This window comes from Amphiura filiformis, chromosome 4 (genome assembly GCF_039555335.1).
Source record: "Amphiura filiformis chromosome 4, Afil_fr2py, whole genome shotgun sequence".
Lineage (NCBI taxonomy): Eukaryota > Metazoa > Echinodermata > Ophiuroidea > Amphilepidida > Amphiuridae > Amphiura > Amphiura filiformis.
In genome coordinates this window covers 36,908,703-36,929,728 of record NC_092631.1, presented here as the reverse complement: position 1 = coordinate 36,929,728, position 21,026 = coordinate 36,908,703, and the positions used below count along the sequence as shown (strand labels likewise).

Here is a 21,026-nt window from a genome sequence, read left to right as displayed (position 1 = left end):
GCTGCTTTCTTTGATGAGAAACGGCCCACCCTTTGTTTTAACATTTGGGGCCCTGGGGCTCATAATATTTGACTTATGAGGCCCATGTACATAATTATGTTGAAGTATAATTCTCTAGTGCTATCAGTAGACTCAAGCTGGCCACTGTAGCTACTTTATTTACTGAGTAACGGCCGGCCCTATGTTTTGGCGTTTGGGGCCCTGGGGCCAATATTATATGATATATGGGGCTCATATGTACATATAACAGTGTAATTATCAGGTGCAATCTGTGTACAAACTCTGAACCATAAAGCTGCTTTATATGATGAGAAACGGCCGGCCCTTTGTTTTAACATTTGGGGCCCTGGGGCCCAATATATATGACTTATGGGGCTCATGTACATATGTTGAAGTATGATTCTCATGTGCTATCAGTAGACTCAAGCTGGGCATTGTAGCTGCTTTATTTACTGAGTAACGGCCGGCCCTATGTTTAGCGTTTGGGGCCCTGGGGCCCATATTATGTGACATATGGGAGTTATATATACATATGACAATATAATACTAAAGACCTATCTGTGTACCAAATCTGAACCCTGTAGCTACTTTATTTGCTGAGAAACGGCCGGCCCTATGTTTTAACATTTGGGCCCCTGGGGCCCCTAGCCTTGTACATCTGGGGCCAAAACGGGCAAAAGGCACATCTACAACTTAGGGCCCATACATATGCCACATATGAGCTCTAGTGATATTGTACTTTTAGAGCTAGGCTTGTCAATCTGTTGCACCATATTTTAACATTTGGGCCCCTGGGGCCCATAATATATAACATATGGGGCCCTTGTATATTTGTAAATATAGAGTACCCCTAGGGCTATCAATGTACCAACTCAGGGCCCTGAGGCTGCTTCATTTGATGAGAAACGGCGTGTATTGTATTTTCACATTTGGGCCCCTGGGGCCCGTGACCTTTGACCTCTGGGACCAAGATGGGCAAAAGGCACTTCTACGGGGTAGGGCCCATAAGTGTACCACATATGGGCCCCAGAGCCTTTGTAGTTTTAGCGCTAGCCTTGACAGAATGATGTGTTTGATGGAGGAGAAGGAAAGGAAACCACAGGATGGCAATATACCCGTCCATGCTTCGCATGCGGGTATAATTTGTGGAACCATACCCAGGTTTATGTTACAACTTAGGAAATGAGAGTAGAGGGGATCTGTGAAGATACAGATATAATTGTGCAGTTCTCGACCGCAATGCCTCCACCTTGATACATTTCATTTTAGTGGGGGAGAAATTTCACTTGGAGGGGGAAAAAGTGTGATTAAGAGAGAATCATAATAGCGCTGTATGTTGAATAAGAGCATAACAAAGACAGGACACGATTATTCATAACCTCATGAATTTATGCGAAACCTGTGATCCAATCAAAAGAAATGACTGCGCACTTATTGAACGGTCATTAATAACTCACAATGACTCCTGGAACATGGTGATGTGCGCTACAATGACTTTTGCGCACGCATGCGTGTATACACTAGGCGTTATGGCAACACCTGTCAACGCGTTGCCGTCGCGCATCTGTGATTGGTAGCTCTTGTTGTCGGGCGCTAATGTCAAGTTTGCCTGGTCGATCTTTGTGCAGGGTAGGTTATAACAATAATTAAAACTGTTTATATTTAACAGCATTTTATGGTATAAATAACATAAAATGCCATTTTGATTTGTTTAAAATATCAGATACAACGGTAACTTTGATAACTTTGCACCATCTATTTTGAGTTCCATTTGTGAATTGTCGGGTTTTGTTTTGGGCCAAGGTATTTTTCCTCAGCCCAAAACAAAACCCTTCAATTTCCCACAATATATATGGTGTGCAGTTATTATTGTCTATATATTATAGGCCTATGGAAAGAGGTCAGGTTCATAGAAAGCTGGAGGTAAACTCAAGTACCCATAGAAAACCTGCAAGGACCGTCATAAACCAGCAAGCGTGGAATCAAATCCAGTCCACAGTGGTGAGAGGTGAGCGCATCTACTGTTACACCAACATGTCCTCCGATGCTCACCAACAGATCCTCTGCAGTTATGGAAGTCTGATCAGCTATTCGTCCTTTGCACTGATCCGCCATCTTGCTACCAAAACAAGGTTCTCCCTGCAAACGCATCCGCAAAATGAGCATTTTTGTTTCTCACACTTTTTTAGTAATGCGTCAGGAGGCCTTGCGATCAACGAATACCAAGTCAGTTTTTCTACCCAATAAAACAATTTACTAAATTTCTCCTGTGTACCTTTTTAAACAGTCTATTTTTCCAGTCTTTGATGGCATGTGATGACACTTCCACATATTTCCATAGCTCTGCTCTGACTTTCATCTTCTGCAGCATCTCTGCCAGTCTAGATGTATCGTAAGGCTGCCCTGTGATCTTCTCTTTGTATTTACTACATTCCATCATCTGAGACTGCACTGTGTAGAACTGGTCAAAATACTGTAGGGAACAAATAAGTATTGTATGTTAGTTCCAACTGCCGACCAAATTATTGGCCTCTAAAAACTGCTTTGATTGGTTACAAAAGGGGCTGTATCATGTATTGAGCCAATCAGAGATATGGTAAGAATGGTCAGTAGGACTGAAGGGGATAAAGCTTAAAATTGCTGAAAGATCTAATGTATTTTGATTGGTTACTCAGATGTTTCAGACTGAATATTTTCATAAGTAAATACTATATATTACTTTCATCTCATCCCCCCAATAATCCCATGATTCATTCGCATAATAAGAAAGGGTATATTTTTGACATCTCACACTACCAGATGTAAATATCGGGTTTTTCTATGTCAACTCATTGAATATCTGAAAGAGTAGGTTTACAAGATTTTGTACACGATGGGATTTTCACTCTGCATTTGAAGGGTTACGGAAAGTGTGTGAATGTGTAAATATGTGTGATTTGTGCATTAAAGTTAACCCTGAACACTGTATATTACTTGTTAATGGAAAACTTAGACAAATTGATGCATGCGTACTGAGATGCTGACACATATCATTTTCATACACCACACTATTTCAAAGTAAAAATATTTTATGTGAAAAAATATTGGCAAAAAGATTTTCTAATTAATTAAAGAACAATATTTTTGTGTAATAGAATAGTGCACTTTGTCCATTATTTGTACATTTTTCCAATCATACAAATGAGAGAAACCAAGTAAAAGCCCACACAACATATTAAATTTTACTTTTTTTCTCTCTCATTAAGGTAGCAGAGGAATCACTGGCAGGTCATCATAGCTCGACAACCCCAAATATATAATTATTATCTAGTTGACAATACCTGTTTGATGGTTGTAAGTAGCATAGTAGGGTTCTCACTTGGATCCAAAAATGACCCACTAGTAGCAGCAGTGGATATTCTCTCAGCATCTTTCTTCAATTTCTATTATCACAAAAACATTAAATATTTGTCATTAGTCATACATTACAAAAAACATTAATTATTAGTCATGCATTACAAACTAACAAGCTACTGATGACAGAGAAAGAAATATGTAACAAAAGAGAGAATTAAATAAACATTGTGGATGTCTTGCATCACTGTTCTCATAAACATAACAAAATACTAATTTTCTGCAGAATGTTCTTCTGTCCCCAAGTAATTTTGCAAAAATGTCCATTTTCCAACACACTTTTTCCCCATACACTTATACTCTGATCAGCTTGTAATCAGCAAGACTCATAACATTGTACATTGATATAATTATAATAGCGTACAAACAGTTTGGCGCACCACCTACGTGAACCATGCTTTATGCTTGACTGATGCATGCTTTTGTGAATTAATTTACGAAATCTTAAGTTGGGACTTTATTGATGTGCGCAATAACAAAAACTGAATAATTCTCGCCTATTAAGAGCTGATCATAATATAGCCATTTTCCATGCAAATCTTTGGTCCTTGTATACCACCACAGCTTATTTACCTGGAAGGTATCCTGCAAGTTCCCCAGCTGTATTGGTGTCTGTGTGTTCACAAACTCTGCAGCATCCTGGAGCTGTAATAAAAAAGCTTCCCAACTCTGCCACACCTTCTCTTCACACTTCTCTTCTTCAACATTCAGGGAGCGGTAACTGAGACGGATAACCTGTGTATGTGACAGAGATCAATCAGTACATGTATGTGACAGAGATCAATCAATTCATGTCATAACTTAAGTTTGTAATGTGGCTACCAATTAGACTTTTCATGTCTGTATGGTAAAATTTGCAAGGAAATTGCAAACTATTGGGAAATTACTTGCAACTTACAATAGGACCCTTGTGAAGTAAAAAGGTCTAAAACAAGGGTTATTGTGGTACATTAACACATTTATGTATAACAGTCTTATTTCATCATATTTCTCTAGCAGTGTTTTTTTTAGCATTGTACAGTCATTTCAAAAACCTGGAATTTCTATCAGCCAATTATTACTTACGCTTTCCTTGACAATAATCAAGAAATCTGTCAACTATCTGTCAATTAATCATTCAGGTAAATTACCTACTCAATCAATAATTGAGAAGTAATTCATTGGTAGAGCACCAGCGCAGTCACCTTCGGAGCCTTATTTCACCCTTATACAGTTGAGCATCCATTATAATGCCTCTTTCAAGGTGTCTTGGGAAGTATTTCTTGAACTGTATATCTCCTTGTTTTTAATTAAATCATTTAATCAAACGAATGAATCAATGAAACAATCAATCAATCATCAATCAATCAATCAATTACTCACTTCATACAACATACTTAGATAAGCATACCTCAAATAGAGACTTGATGTATTCCACTTCTTTCTGTAAGTCCGGCATCTTATTCTTGTATGTGCTATACTGCTGTGCATAGTCTGCAAAGGCTCGCATATTGGTATCCTTCTCCTTCATGCCCTAAATACGTACAGAAAAAATATTAATTTATAAGCTTAAAAGCATTTATGTACAAAATATCAATAAGGTAACAAAAAGTCCTAGCAACTTTCACCCCCAAAACAATAGGCACAATACTACTTCAAGTTGGTAGTATTAGCAGTGCTTTCACGCCACAAGCATGTTGATATACTGTAACCGTCCTTGTATAATTGTGTTGTATAATTCTATGTGGGCTGAAGTTAGCATGTGCGACTTGATACTGCAACCAGCAAAATACGCAACAATTATATCACTATCAAATAAGCGCTCAAATATGAGGTGAAACAAAGTATACATTTTATTTCCTCCTGTATCGCAAAAAAATCGGTGATTAGTTGTTTGGTTATCAAAACTTCCTTCACCCAATGGAATTTGGGGAGCTGCACAGATAATTGGTGGATGTTACAATCTAAATGCGGATAGGTGTGCGCTGTTCGGCAGCAACCTAGTTGATGCAATCTGATTGTGATGATTCACCATTGCAGCGAAATTACAGCGCTTTGAGTCCTCTAAGATCTGGAGAAAGCCGCTTTATAAATCCAAAATTTATTAAATCCAAAATTTATGTTTAAATTTATTATTGATATTGTTGTTTAATTGTAAAAGGTTATGCAGGTTTTCTCTTTCTAATGTATTGTTAAACAGGCCTTCACTTTTGTTTGTCTTCTTTTTTGCCAAAATGCCCCAAATCCTACAAATTGCACTAAATTGTACATCTTCAAAACCTTTCTTTTTTCTTGTCCTGATAAGGTTAATTTCATTATTTCACTGTCATCATCATTGTTGTTGTCCCCATCACCACCACCACTATCATCAATCATCATCATATTGATTAATCACAGACTATTAATTATTGATGACATAACACTTACATCTACAACAGCTTTGACCTCATTGATGAATGCCATAGAAAACTTCCTAGCCTCTCCAGCGGTGAAGTTGAGCAGATCTTTGAAGGCTGACATCAGAGCTGGGACAACATTTTCTTGTATGGCCCCGCAATCCACATAAAACAATCCATTCTTTGTGGCGAAACCTCTGTCCACATTACGCACACGCTCCATCCAGCTACGGATCTCACCAAGTTTGGTCTGTAATAGATTGGTATAACAAAATTGTTTTTGTTTTTTTTATTTGATTTGTTCGGGTTTGACAACCCTGGATAACCCTCTATTGAAGCTTATTTCCATTGGGGTCCATTTGCACACCGGGACGGGTCGGGAACAGTCAGGGGTGAACACCCTACTCCTTTCGCAACTGGCTCCGAGATACATGTACAGGTATGGCTTTCTGTACACGGGACCGACGGCTTAACGTCCCCTTGAAGGACGGAGTACTTTCATGATTCATTTACCCAATTCTAAATGAACCATGGGGAGAGCGGAAGTCTGAATTTAATCTACAGAAGTTGCCAACTAATTTCAGCCTTTTTTTTCCAAGTCAATATCCCAGCAAATCGCCACCGCCGGGAATCGAACCCGGGACCTCATGCACTAAAGGCAAGTACCCTAACCATTGCGCCACGCTCTCCTGGTTTCAGACAATCAATTAGTATTATAATTATCATCATGCAATGGGCTATTCCATTAATTTGAAATCCATACTCCCCCTGTGAGAGATTTAGCTAAAGACTTCCACAGATGGAGTATGGGTTTCAAATAGAATAGACAATAGGGTGACTTTCATTTGAAATACTCACTCCAGTTGTGGCAGATATAGGTTAAAGCCATTCACAGATGAAGCAGGGTTTCAAATTACTTCTAGCCAATTTCATTTTAAAAATGCACTCCCTCTGTGGAAGACTTTTCTTAAATGTTCCACAGCAGTATGGCAGATTTCAAATATAGCCCAATACATGCCGTTGTTGGGCAGGAAAAACCTCCTATGTGTTTGTGGCCCCTGAACATGTTTACAACAAAACTGCCAACCGGTTACACAAGAGGTTTTGCTTTAAACATGTTCAGGGGCCAATGACACATGAATGGTTTTTCCTGCCCAACAACGATACTTTTTAAGAATATTCATTCTTAAACTTTAGTAAACTCATACTTATTCTTGTTAGGCTAATTAGGATGCAAATATGCAAATTAGGTCTGCTATGACCAGCTAAAATCAGTTAGAATACTGATCTGGAAGTATCACAAGACAAGCCTGTAAACAGAAAGGTTAACTGGAAACATTGTTAATACCCATCTTAAGGGATCTGGAATGAGCGTTTTAAGCATTTTGACAGTATTTTTGGTGGGACATGAGAGCACATCAGATATATCGAATTGCATTCTGAATACGCAGAATGTCTTTCTGATATCAAATAATTTTCATTTTTTGAAATTCACGATATAATACAAATTTTATGACAAATTATTAAATTTGATATTTTTCACATTTTTGATATATAACAGTCCTCAAGGTAAATTTTATAAATCTAATGAATATTTCTAAAGTGTATGTAGCTGGGAGGAAAAGCCGATGATCAATTGAAAATTTTGATCTTTCATATTGAAGATATGGATTTTTTCCCAAAAAGACTAATTTTTTTGGTGTTTTGGGAAAAAAATTGCATATCTTCAATATGAAAGGTCAAAATTTTTAATTGATCGACGGCTTTTCATCCCACCTACATACACTTCAAGTTCAAGTATAAATCATCAGATTTATAAAGTTTACTGTTAAATATCCAAAATATCAATTTTTAATGATTTGCCATAAAATGTGTATTACATTGCGAACTTCAAAAAATCAAAATTATTTGATATCATCAGGACATTCTTCGTATTCAGAATGCAATTTGATATGTCTGATGTGCTCTAATGTCCCACAATAAATACTGTCCAAACGTTCATACCCCATCCCTTAAAGGTAGGTGGTCAGATTTATTTGTATTGTGTTTGGTAACTCATATTGAGGCCTATACCAAAATAATCTAATTCCCAAGTTTTGAGGTAAATTGCACCAGCTGTTTGGCTATTAGAAGTAGGAACGTGTTTCACAACGGCCCATAGAATGGTATGTGTGGTATACCACAATTGGGGATGAGGCTATCACTTTTACGTTCATAGCATTTAAACGGAATATATTTTAGGCCTAAAATTTCACCGGGACTACCAGAAAAATATGAGCTTTCTTCTAATGCCAAAATCTCCATTTTGATAGGGAAAAGTGAGGAAGAGGCTGTCGATCAGGTCAGCCATCTTTAAATTAAATCCTACCAAGCAACTTAAGAGTGTAAGCTTGTGTTCTCTTCCAGTCTATAACAGCTGTTGGATTCCATGTCTTTGCGGATCTATGTATTTCAGTAAGCCATGCTTGCTCCTCACAAAACTTATCTATATCCTTCATTGCACTTTCCATCAGATGTTGGTATTGTGTCAAGGCTTACTGTTTTATCAACTTACCTCTATAGTGTAAGCTTGTGCTCTCTTCCAGTCACTAACAGCTCTTGGATCCCATGTTCTTGTGAATCTGTGTATTTCAGTAAGCCATGCTTGCTCCTCACAGAACTTATCTATATCCTTCATTGCACTTTCCATCAGATGTTGGTATTGTGTCAAGGCTTCAGTTACTACCTCACTGTAGATGAAATAAAGAAATACATGGATATTATTACAGTAAGACTGATTATAATAGAAACTTATTTAGTATTAATCATTATAGCCCGTCAACAGGCCTCTCCAGCCAGCAATAGACCACAACAGTTCTGAATATTTGACATATGATTTGATGGGTCAAAATTCTGCCCAAATCTGGTAAAAACCCACTTTAAAATAGTTATACTCTTAAAACCCAGGGATAAAAGTCCACTTTTGACAAAAAGCCTTTATAAGCCCGAAAAACAACGTGAACATGACCAGAATGGCCCTAAAATGGGCTGAATCCATGACTCATAACAAACAATCATGTACTTACTCTGCAGAAAGTCTTTCCAATAGATTAGCACTCTCCAATGGATTAACTTGTCCCATTAATCCTCTACCTCTGACGGTCAAGTCGGAATTGAAATCACTCTTAACACACAGGTCAGGGGTAGCTACTCCTAGATTATCCGCTGTTTTACTTCGTTTAGCTACAAAAAGAAAAAGACAGAAAGGAATTATTATTACACACAAAATTGCCAAAGGAAGCCAAAGAAAGCCAATGCAAAATTGAGATATTGGCGAAAATAGGGGTTTATCATTCATGTAAAACTGCGCAGAATTAACCTCGCACAGAAATCTTCTATTGTAGGATTATACAACTTTATTCCATAAGCTGCTTATTTATTCGCTGTCGTAGTACATGTTAGTATATAATAACCATTGGTTACTGCAACAAGCCTGGGGTCATACACCTGTTCCAAATTTTGATATGCCATAGGCTTTGTGTTGTAATCATTTCGATCAGTGGTTCGTAACAAAGAAAGCGTGATCTAGTTGACCTAGCAACGGTCATAATTATTCTAACGTGCACTACGACAGCAAATTACTCAATGGAGTCTTTACACTAGTCTAACTCATGAATAGCTTACAACAAGGATACATCAAAATAGGGAGCATCAAAACAATAAAAAAACATAAGAAAATTGGCATTGTGGAAGCTTATTACTTTGTAATCATGAATGCTAGGTATAAGGATTTCTGCACTTGGTCACTGGACAATGATGATAGTTGTTATAGAGGTTGTGCATATGACGTATCATACCGTAAATATGGCGGACTACTCAAATGTATACAACAAAGGTATGATTGCAATCAGATTGCAATCTACCGCAACAGTTTGTCTCACACACATAACAAATGCAATACGATCAAATAGGTTGATGACAACATTTGATTGAATTGACTGCACTGCGCCATGATTATGGTGAAGGACACCGGTTCAAATCCTTTGTTTGGAGCCAATCAATAATTTCACGCTTAACCTCTATAAAGGGTGAAAATAAGCAAGCTACAGGCATTATTTCAAGCCCATGAGTTGAATACTGTAGCCCATTGAGATAAAACACACCAGGCTACACATTGAAGGACAGAAATAAAGTGAAGTGTTACCTTTTTCTGGAAGCATTGGTTCTGAGAGATCCTCTAATTCTTGCACACTGGCACCCTCTTCTGCTTGAGTTTCTTCTTGCCCAGCATCCTCCACAATCACTTCATTTTCTCTACTCAATCCCGCTCCTAAACTTGTCCACCCTGCTATAGACCTAGTCGCCATAGTAACACGAGATTCAGGAGGCATAGACCTGGTCGCCATGGTGAAACGTGATTCAGGAGGCATGGTGCTTGTTGCGTCGTCTGCTGCGTGTGCTTTGGACATTGGCGATAAAGCTGTACGGTCTGATAGCGATGACTGTGTTCTTGAATAATCGGCTTGTGATAGCCTTGTTGGAAAAAAAAACAGACATAAAAGTTAGCTTGAGTGGCTTGGTGACCTCTTGGGAATGCATCTTAAGCAACAAGCAACAACTCTTTCATTATTTTAAGAGTAAGCGTATCCACCTGTAAAATTTTGAAATTGTCTGAAATGAATGCACATTGTACATGATCCATGAACAGAATATTGAATTACTTTTTAGGCACAAGTGCTACTAAAAACATCTCTCTTTGCCAATAACTTATAAAATCACTTTATTAATTACTATTTAAATTACATTTAAAATTAGGGCTAATTTCAAAATTCAACTTTTCCACTTAGATTTTTTTTACAGAACGAAAAAATATGCATCACCTCTTCTACAGATCAATCTCTTACACAAGACATACCATCACATGCATGATTGAGTTTGTGACTTGACTTCATTTGCGCAAACGTGTGGCTTTTCCTATAGTATAATTATTACTCAAGAATCCTTGAGTGTACTCACCTGCCATTGTCTTGTTTCTGTTGTTCTTCTTCTTGTCCCAACCATCCCTTAGCAATGTGCTCCATAGGTTGTGCCATTTCACTGATCAATGTAGGAATATCTCTCAGTATACTTAACAAGGTGCCGCTGAACTGGTCTTTGGATGGAAATAGTGTTAGTGTGCCTGCCAAGGAATAAAGTATCCAAATGTTTATGAAAACAGACTCTACATGTTTGAATGATTACACAGAACTGCTAAGCTAACATGTTTCCGCATAACATGAGGATCGCAAATATGTTATGCCCTTACCAACATCAAGGATTCCTGTGTTTTCAGATGAATAAAATTCTAAACCTTTGCTTTATTATTTTTCATGGTTCCATAATTATAGGAACAGTGAATATCCATATTTTTTTTTTAAAAAGAAGAACACTATTTTGTGTATATTGCAAATCATGGTTTTTTTTATAAAATTGAATAATCATATGTAGTGGTATAAATTAAATTAGAAGAATTTTTGACTACTTAAAAGTCGATCGCTTACCGGGAGCGCTTTCACAGTACCAACTGCGTCCTCAGCCGGATGTTATGGCTCTGATGATTTATGGCTTGTTGATAACCTTGGATGACGTCACACTAGAAGAAGATGACGTCGAAGGTGCTGCCCGCATCCCCCTGGTGGTCTTGGGTATGAGTAGGTTGTCCCAATCTGGATCAAGAATACCAGGGGGAGGAGGACAACACATTTGACGTCACCTTCTTCTAGTGTGACGTCATCCAAGGATGTCAACAAGTCATAAATCATCATAGCCATAACATCCGGCTGAGGACGCAGTTGATACTGTGAAAGCGCTCCCGGTAAGCGATCAAATTTTAAGTAGTGTTGAAGTCAAAAATTCTTCTAATGTTTTTTTTTATCCGAAAAGCATGGGTATCTGAAAATACATATGCATGCAGGGGATCAGGGTTACAACATTCTTGCACCTCCTCCTAACACATTTACCCCTATCAACTTTGCTAACTCACTTTTTGGGCTAAAGATAAGCTTAACAACGAATAATGCATCCCTCTTTGGTGTTATTCCCTCTGACATGGTGTCCTTGACAAAGCTAGTGATGTTAGTCCTAGTGACCTTCAGGAGATGACACTGTAGCATCTTGTCAACCAACTGCACCAGGTTCCCAAGACGCCTGTAAGTAGAACACAATTCAGATTGTTGGATTGGCTTTCACCACAGCACAGGTTACATATACATAATATAAGAAATGTCAACAGCTATACTGCAGTTTGATTGTGTATACTGTATACTTTGACATAATGTATATAAAACACTTATCCAAATATGTTACAAAGTATAATTTGGAGTTTTCATATAAAAAACCAAAATTGTTGACACTGACCTGACATTTTTGTATGTCTTGGATGACATACTTCTTCAGAGTGATTGGTATCCCCTCATCCCCTGTGCTGGTGGTAACACAGCTCCATCCCTTGGGGAGTGGTTTTGAGGAGAGGGTCATACACATGACTTAAATGGTAGGCCTCCTCGTCTCTGTTCATGACGACAGAACCTCTCTTGCGAATCCAATCTGGATTCGGAAGAGAGGTTTTGGTTTTTTATATGAAAACTCCAAATTATAATTATCTACAAACCTGATGTATCTCTTCAAATGTCATTCATAAAAGGAGCAAAACAAAAACAAGCAATGCAAAAACATACCAAACATACCGTGTGTAATTATTACTGAGGCTTAAAGTGGAATTTGATAAAATTAATTATGTTTGGAGTATTTCTAAGTTTTGAGGGTTTGAGCATGCAACCCTCTGTACCGCAAGTGCCACTAACTTGCTTTAAACTTACAAAAAAAAATGCCTGGATAAGTAACAAATCAAAGGACTATGAGATACTTTTTAAGATCTGCTAGTCCAAATGTTTGCTTTATGCTTACCTGGTTTCTTCTTGTGCTTTCTTCAAGTTCTGTTCCCTCTGCTCTTTCTTCTGTCTTTGCACATACAATGATTCCTTGGAACTAATATGAAAATAGGAAAATGTACTATGTCAATCAAATTTAGCATTATCAATTTTTTCCCATCACTGGCCCCAGCAACATTGTGTGTCCAACAGACAAATTTGAATAAAACATTACAAACCTCTTGTTTGAAATGCACTGCAGTCACACTCTGTGATAAATTGTTAGCTTTTGGGGCATTTGTGCAATAATTTGTGTCAAAAATTGCAGACAAAAAAAAGAATACTATAACGCAATAACAGAAATCTTACAAATTAAATAAAACAAATATTGACTTACAAGAGAGCTTTGTCTTTCTTGGCTTGTGCTTCACAGAATTTCAACGTCTCAAAAGAATCCTCACAGGTTTTCTCTACGATGAGTTTGCAGTAGCTGTGAATATAGATCGAGACCAATTAATGTCACATATGGACAGGTAGCATACAGATTTCAATGCAAAAAACAATTCAAGCATTGTACATATTTTACAAAGTCTATAGTTACTTGTTATAATAATTTAAAAAAATAGAAAAATAGTTACCTGAAGAATTTTCCCAGGATATTTTCTCCATATTTTCTTTTATTTTGTGCAGCATGCTCAAACTCTGCTAATGTGTAGCAATGGCTGTAAAGGTAAAAGAAGGAAAGTAACAACAGTGCAATATTTTTCATAGCATAACTGTTGGGGCTGTAGACACACATGAATGGTACTTACTTGCACTGCATGTAATATTTATTCACAATACTTAAAGGTTTGCTTCTGAAGATCATATACACTTACTCTAGCTCTAATGGCAGCATGCGTACTGTGATGAGTTCTTGGAGTAGCTTAGATATCTGTAGCATGGCAGCTCCAAAGCTTGGTACAGCTAGCAGTAGGCTCACACCGACTTTCTCACGTATCATTGCGTATTCATTGAATTTGTGATTAGCTCTCCACCTACAAAAGAGAAGGCAGTGTGATAGATTAATACTTGATATAAGTATAAGTATATCTTTATTTCTGCAGTGGGGTAGCGGAGTGGGGCGGTGATGACCGAGAGGCCAGAAAATGGTCATTCCTTAATCAACTTTCCACAAAAAGATAAGAGTAAGACAGACAATTCAGTTTTGAATGAGCTTTTGTCAATACATCATATGGTTGCAATTCCCGCATAATAACAAATTCCAGATTACTATAAAGCTATCTCCTGCTACAAGATTATGCTAGATATTAAATGGACATGTCATGTTTACAAACACAATGATCATACATGGCATGACCAACACCAAGCCTCTTAATATCAACTGTGTAAGGAATCAATCAGATCTGTGTAAGGAATCACTCAGGCAAATTTTTTATCTGCCTGAGGAATAGCCTCCTAGAAGTTAGCTCTCTAAACACACCACCTCATGGCAAAAGGACACCTGGAAGCCCATGAAACTTTTAAGCTCCCAGGTCTGGTTTTCATTCGATACTCTGCATGCTGGCCATACGCTTCAACATAAAAGTCTACGTTTTGAGATATTTTTTCAAAATATCAAGAACTACCATAAGAACCTCCGAACCAATACTGGACTTGTTTGTACTCATTATAATGCATTTTTCATGCTGATTCCAAATATGGTCATGAAAATTAACAATTCCAAAATTGTTTAATTTAAAAAAAATTGAACCTTGTCAACACCCACATGTACAGAGTTAAGAATGTCAAAATAAGTCTTATTTTGCTGCAAAATGTCTGTGTATCAAATATTATAGGCCACAAACCTGATGAATGCTTTCTTCACTAGATAATACTTGTAGAAGGGTATCTTTGTTATAGCAGCCCATAAGACTGCCTCTCTGTGCCAATCATATAATGCCTTGCTTTGTGTTGGTTTACCGGCAATTTTGTGCATGATGCCGAAGCATGACACAATCCAGTGTTCATTAGGGTTTGCCTGCAATAGAAAAAATATCACAGGAAAGTATTTCAGAGTGGAAAAGAAAACATACAATTTATTTTTATATGTTTTATAATAGTTTATGATGAAAAAGTGTTACATATCAAAAAGTGATGATTATGAATGATGTTAATGACATGTAAAACATCTTATCATTTTGCTCTTACCATGGATGAGCGTGCGTCACTGTCTTTAGATGTATTGAAATAGGTATTAGCATTTTACTCTTGAAAATAAATATAACAGGGTTGTATTACTAGTGTTCATGCCCCTCCAGTGAACACTAGTCCTGCAAAGGAAAATATGCATGAGGTGGCACTGGAGTAGGAACAGATTAAAATTTATTTCAAATCTATCCTATCCTTACCTTATGCTTAGGTACCACAGTCAGATCATATGGCCTGTAATGCCTGTTCGGAGTCCTGTTGAGATATACAAAAGTAGCTTTGCCTAAATGACGCCCCTGACCAAATAGTTCAACTGCTTGCTTGCCTGTCATTGGAGCTAGTGGTTTGTACTCCTATAAGAAGAACCAAGAAAAGATGCTTATAGAGGGAATTCTTCCTTATGTACAGTGTGTGTGGGGCAGGGTGTGGGTATGCGTTACCAGTGTCACACATGAACACACATGCAATCGGGGGATATCATTGCACTCTTTGTATCTGCAATGAATTGCCAGTAGTGTAAAATGCATTGGGGAATTGGTGGTACTATAAAATGTCCAAAGTTTGCAGCAGTTAAATCAGGCGTGTCTGCACACAGATCTAGTAAAAGTTAAGTCCTCTGTTGGGGGATGTATACATACCAAATTATTATCCAAGGTCATGAGCTGGCATGTGTATAGGTACGTTTGTGTCCCCAAAGACCCCCTTCCCCCAAAGTTCCCATATTTTTTCTTGTCCCTCCCCCTGCCAATTTTAGCTCCCAAGACCCTTTTTGTGGAAAAAAGTTCCACTGTCAAACATCTTCCCCCAAAGAACCACTTTTAGGATCTTCCCTCAAAAGATCCCAATTTTTTATCATATTCCCCCAAAAGACCCCATTTTTCGGATCTTACATCCAAGGACCTAATTTGTTAGCATCTGCCTGCAAAAAAGACACAAAATTTTTACCGTTTTCCACTGAAAGCCCATATATTTTTCACACAACTTTGCCCCCAAATGACTCCCATATTAAAAAGTTGTGAACACACACATGCATGTCGTGTTACTATTTGAGTGACAATACCCTGACTCCCTAGATGTATGTGTAGCAATATTATTATAACAGGAATGAATTGGGGCAACTTGTTTTTCTTATTAAATGTGACTATTTACTACTTTTTTTTAATGAGGCACTTTTTTTATGAGGCCACATTTCAAATTCAAATTCAGATTACTTACATCCGCATCATTTTCGCTGATGGTATACTGATCCTCATTCAAGAACACAGCTTCTTTTGTCCACGATGGTGCTACTATTGAGGGCGCTCTACTGCGACTGGAGACATCATCCTCTTCAACAGCTGGCTTAGGCTGTAAAAAAAACAGGTATACAGGGTTAAGAACTTAGACTATACATTTGATTAACTTAGAATATACATTAGATTAAAGGTCTCCTCTTCTTCACAGCTTTAGTTGCAAAAATATATTTCCCTGTCTCTAAAATTCAATTGACCAGTTGATCATTACAGCAAAGTATATGACCCAGATGGGGAGTCAATTGCTGCTTCAAATACCACTTTACACCACATTTTCTTTGCTTCCCTTCTTCAGATGTTAGTTTCATTATGCACCTGTTGATATCTCACCTTTGAAGGTAGGTCCATGGAAAGTGCAGCAGCAGTGAGACCAAGCCCTTCACTCCACACAGCCTCTCTCTTTGTCGTTTCCAAGACTACAGTTGGTAATGCTTGTTTCAAGTCTCCCATACACAACCCTTTGGGTTTCAACCTGGCATCTTCTCCCTTTATACAAGAAATAAATCAAACCGTATCAAACAAAATCACAACTATTGACTGTCCAAGAAGTGAATGGTCAAAACTGTTGCTCCGAGTGATCTCAAAACTGTACTATTTTAAGTTCCCAAAGCAAGGCCAAGGGAAAATAGTAAGGTTTTGAGATCACAAGGAGTAATAGTTTTGATCATTCACCGACTAAAGGGCAGTCAGTATTTGTTTTATACCACAAACATAGATTTTTTTAAATAAAATATTTACAAAACGGACCACTATTTTTGGAAATATCACACACAAGCCACAACTGAGTCGGTGTGTATATGCCCGCGTTATAGGTTGTTGCCATGACAGCGGGAAATATTACTACTTGCCTGTGGAAAAGTACTACTATTTCCCGCTACCATGGGAACAACCTTTCAACTCAAGAATAGTATAAATATTTCATTCCATGTGATGCAGTTTTAACCAATCAAACAACAAGAATTTATGTATGTGGTATATAAAAGAATCTGTCAACAAATTATTATTATTATTATTCGCTTTGTTATTAAAATATTATTTGAACTTTCAAAATACTGATCAATCCACATCTTTTTTTGTTTTAAAAAATTGTTCATCAATATCATCTCCTTATACATAATAAATAAAGTCCAACAAAAACAATATATTCCTTAACAGGTTAAATAACTAACTATAGTTTATTTGGTTATAATTGGCAAAAATTATTCTGCTTTTGTTATTGGAATGGACTTTTTTCCTGTTTTTTTTAATACTTATTCTTGCAAAACTGCTTTCTCATTTTTTCTCTTTGAAAAGACTTTTGATCTTTATCTGGAAACCCCAAAAGCAATATTTCAACAACTTATTCCAATATTTAAAATACCATAATCTTTCCAGACTCCACAGGGAACATGCATTTGCAAACTTAGTATAAAAAAAACAAAAGCATAATAAATTACACATTAATTATAGACATTTGTACAGTCACTTACAGGTTGTTCTAGCTTGTAGGGATCTTTGCCATCAGGTAGCAGCATAGGGTTTTGTCTGAAGGGTAGGCTTTGGGTGGGTTCCAAAGGAGGGTAGGGGTGCGGAAATTACGACCATCACCCCCAGAGGGGTGCAGACGCATGGCATCCTGGTTGATGAGGAAAAAAAAAAATGCATAGCTACAAAATTATTTGAACAATACAAAACACAAAAATAAGCAGCAGCAGACTACATATGTACAGTATCCGACCCAATAAGCACGCCCACACTAACAATCACCCATAGTTACATCTATTTAAACATCCCCATTTTGGTGCACTTATAAGCATACAAAATTGGCCATTAAACTTGTTAATTAAGAGCCAATCTCCCTTATTATGTACCCATCTGTGATACAAAAAAAAATAGAATTTTCTCTAAAAAATAATTTTGGTACATATTAGCACCGACAACTCACATGTAAAATATGAGAGTGCACAGCGCCCTCGTTCAGCTTGAAAAAATTCTTGAAATTTCAGCCTCTCTGAGCCTTACTTGCAAATGGTAAACTTTGGAGGTGCATAACATCGTGCGCCATCATCATCCCAACCTGCATTTTGCATTTTTTAAAGTACCAAATGGTTACATTACAAAAACCAAGAAAAAAATTGGGATCTTGATGGCGCACAAAATCAACAAATCCAATGATTTGATGAAAAGCGCCCTCGTGCAAACTTCAAAGCATCATAACGGGCTGCGCCATCAAGATCCCAAGTCCGAACCAGTTTGAAATTAAAGACCTCCATGGCATGTTTCATTTTTCAGCAAAAATTTTTGGGATTTCGTTGGCGCACCGAGTTAACAGAGGTCAAAGGTCAAAATGGCCTATTTTCGCACATATTTGCACGCCTGTATTATTAGCGCCAACGTCACCTGACTCTCCGAATAGGATTTCATCAAAGAAGAGGTAATTCTCTGCAAGAACTGAAAAAATTAGCTTGGGATCTCTTGATCTTCATATTTTTCTGATTTTTTGAAAATGGACTTAGCCTCATTTTGGAGGTCAATTTGACCTCTTTTTCCCACTCGCTGCACAATGTGGGCTTTTTACTGCATCACAAAAAGATGCGCCAACAAGATCCCAATTTTATTTTTCATCGTCTAGCTTCTTTGGCGACCAGTAGACAAAAACAAGCAACAGCTAATTGGGATCATGTGGGCGCACTAATATAAAAAAGGTCAAAGGTCACGCTTTGTGCCAAAGTGATGCATATTTGCCTATGTGCAGCACGAAAGTGTAGCTTTGGCCCGCAATGAAAATGTGCGCCAACAAGATCCCATCTTACTTTTTTGGATGATTGGATAAAGTGGCTTATGTATAACTGATAACAAGTAAAAAAAAAAGTGGGATCATGTGGGCGCACTAATTCAATAGAGGTCAAAGTTCATACTTTGTGCCGAATTGGCATTATTTTGCCTATGTGCAGCACTTAAAGTGGAACTTTGACCCATAATAAAAATGTAATAGCGCAACAAGATCCCATCTTACTTTTTGGATGATTGGATAAAGGGGCTTATGTATAACTAATAACAAGTAAAAAAAAAAGTGGGATCATGTGGGCGCACTAATTCAATAGAGGTCAAAATTCATACTTTGTTTCAATGGGGATCACCAGACATGTCTCATAGAAACTTGTGTGAGTGCATTTCAGATGATGCTGATTCCATCATGGTAGTTGGTGAGAGTAAAAAAAAATTTTGTCAAAATACTTTTTTTATACTTGTTATCAGTTATACATAAGCCCCTTTATCCAATCATCCAAAAAGTAAGATGGGATCTTGTTGGCGCACATTTTTATTGCGGGTCAAAGTTCTACTTTTGTGCTGCACATGGCAAAGTAATGCCAATTCGGCACAAAGTATGAACTTTGACCTCTATTGAATTAGTGCGCCCACATGATCCCACTTTTTTTTTACTTGTTATCAGTTATACATAAGCCCCTTTATCCAATCATCCAAAAATTAAGATGGGATCTTGTTGGCGCACATTTTTATTGCGGGTCAAAGTTCCACTTTCGTGCTGCACATAGGCAAATATGCATCACTTTGGCACAAAGCGTGACCTTTGACCTCTTTATATTAGTGCGCCCACATGATCCCAATTAGCTGTTGCTTGTTTTTTGTCTACTGGTCGCCAAAGAAGCTAGACGATGAAAAATAAAATTGGGATCTTGTTGGCGCATCTTTTTGTGATGCAGTAAAAAGCCTACATTGTGCAGCGAGTGGGAAAAAGAGGTCAAATTGACCTCCAAAATGAGGCTAAGTCCATTTTCAAAAAATCAGAAAAATATGAAGATCAAGAGATCCCAAGCTAATTTTTTCAGTTCTTGCAGAGAATTACCTCTTCTTTGCTGAAATCCTATTCGGAGAGTCAGGTGACGCTGGCGCAAATAATACAGGCGTGCAAATATGTGCGAAAATAGGAAATTTTGACCTTTGACCTCTGTTAACTCGGTGCGCCAACTAAATCCCAAAAATTTTTTGCTGAAAAATGAAACATGCCATGGAGGTCTTTAATTTCAAACTTGTTCGGACTTGGGATCTTGATGGCGCAGCCCGTTATGATGCTTTGAAGTTTGCACAAAGGCGCTTTTCATCAAATCATTGGATTTGCTGATTTTGTGCGCCATCAAGATCCCAATTTTTTTTCTTGGTTTTTGTAATGTAACCATTTGGTACTTTAAAAAATGCAAAATGCAGGTTGGGATGATGATGGCCAGCGTTCGAAATTTTGGTTGTCCGTTCGCCCGGGACAACTAAAAAAGTCGCCGGACAACCAAAAATACTGATTCGGTTGTCCGCCGGACAACCATAAATCTGTAGCCAAAACTTACCTTTGTACGAGTATCTTTTAGCCGATGGTAATATTTAAAATGTTAAACTATTTTTGAATAAAATAAACATGAATTTAAACGTGGTTCCACAACCCATGAGCTGCGAAACTCAACCGCAGCCATTATCTGTTTACTTTATCGAGCCCCACGATACCGGAAAAAAAGGTTTTTGCATGGGGGAAGTTCAGTCCTTTGCCTTCGATTGCAAGTCTGGATTGCTGCAAGTTACAACCATAAAAATGTGCACCACTGTTACTGAATAAGCTTAATATAAAATGCATTGCATTATTATCTTGAAATTTTCAGAAGAAATTATGACCAATGTAGTAAAATTCACCCATAATTTTAGCCAGTATTTTATAAATACCCAACCTTGGCCATGTGCATCGGTAAATGTAAACACCTGGTTTGGGCATTTTGACACATGGTCGGTCAAGGGCTAGCATGGTTCCCGAATCTGTCAAGCTCTTGCAATAGTAAAATTATGTCTAAAGAAAAACTGGCTGTCAGCAAAAACCCAGGCAAAAAATCTGACCTCTGACCGTTGCT

At 37.6% G+C, this 21,026-nt stretch overlaps 1 protein-coding gene across 1 annotated transcript; it reads right to left on the bottom strand.

Annotated features, from left to right (window-relative positions):
- Positions 1 to 1,453: 1,453 nt before the first annotated feature.
- LOC140150177 (dynein heavy chain domain-containing protein 1-like) lies at positions 1,454 to 17,681 on the bottom strand. Its single transcript, XM_072172181.1, has 20 exons — positions 17,607 to 17,681; positions 16,468 to 16,623; positions 16,061 to 16,192; positions 15,046 to 15,198; positions 14,503 to 14,675; positions 13,534 to 13,692; positions 13,294 to 13,377; positions 13,053 to 13,145; positions 12,693 to 12,773; positions 11,770 to 11,933; positions 10,764 to 10,926; positions 9,952 to 10,280; positions 8,834 to 8,990; positions 8,323 to 8,497; positions 5,800 to 6,018; positions 4,784 to 4,906; positions 3,967 to 4,128; positions 3,321 to 3,422; positions 2,276 to 2,473; positions 1,454 to 1,618 (listed from the first exon to the last, which is right to left on the bottom strand). The coding sequence occupies exons 1-20, from the start codon at positions 17,649 to 17,651 to the stop codon at positions 1,454 to 1,456; spliced, it is 3,033 nt and encodes a 1,010-aa protein (XP_072028282.1). The 5' UTR covers positions 17,652 to 17,681.
- Positions 17,682 to 21,026: the final 3,345 nt, after the last annotated feature.

Bases quoted from the DNA above. Each gene is read 5' to 3' on its own strand.
- LOC140150177 (XM_072172181.1), bottom strand. From the start codon at position 17,651: ATGCTGCTACCTGATGGCAAAGATCCCTACAAGCTAGAACAACCT. The intron at 11,934-12,692 runs GTAAGCATAAAG...TTCTACTTACAG, and splicing joins AAAGCACAAGAAGAAACCAG to GCGTCTTGGGAACCTGGTGC. The intron at 4,129-4,783 runs GTATGCTTATCT...TCACATACACAG, and splicing joins ACATCAAGTCTCTATTTGAG to GTTATCCGTCTCAGTTACCG.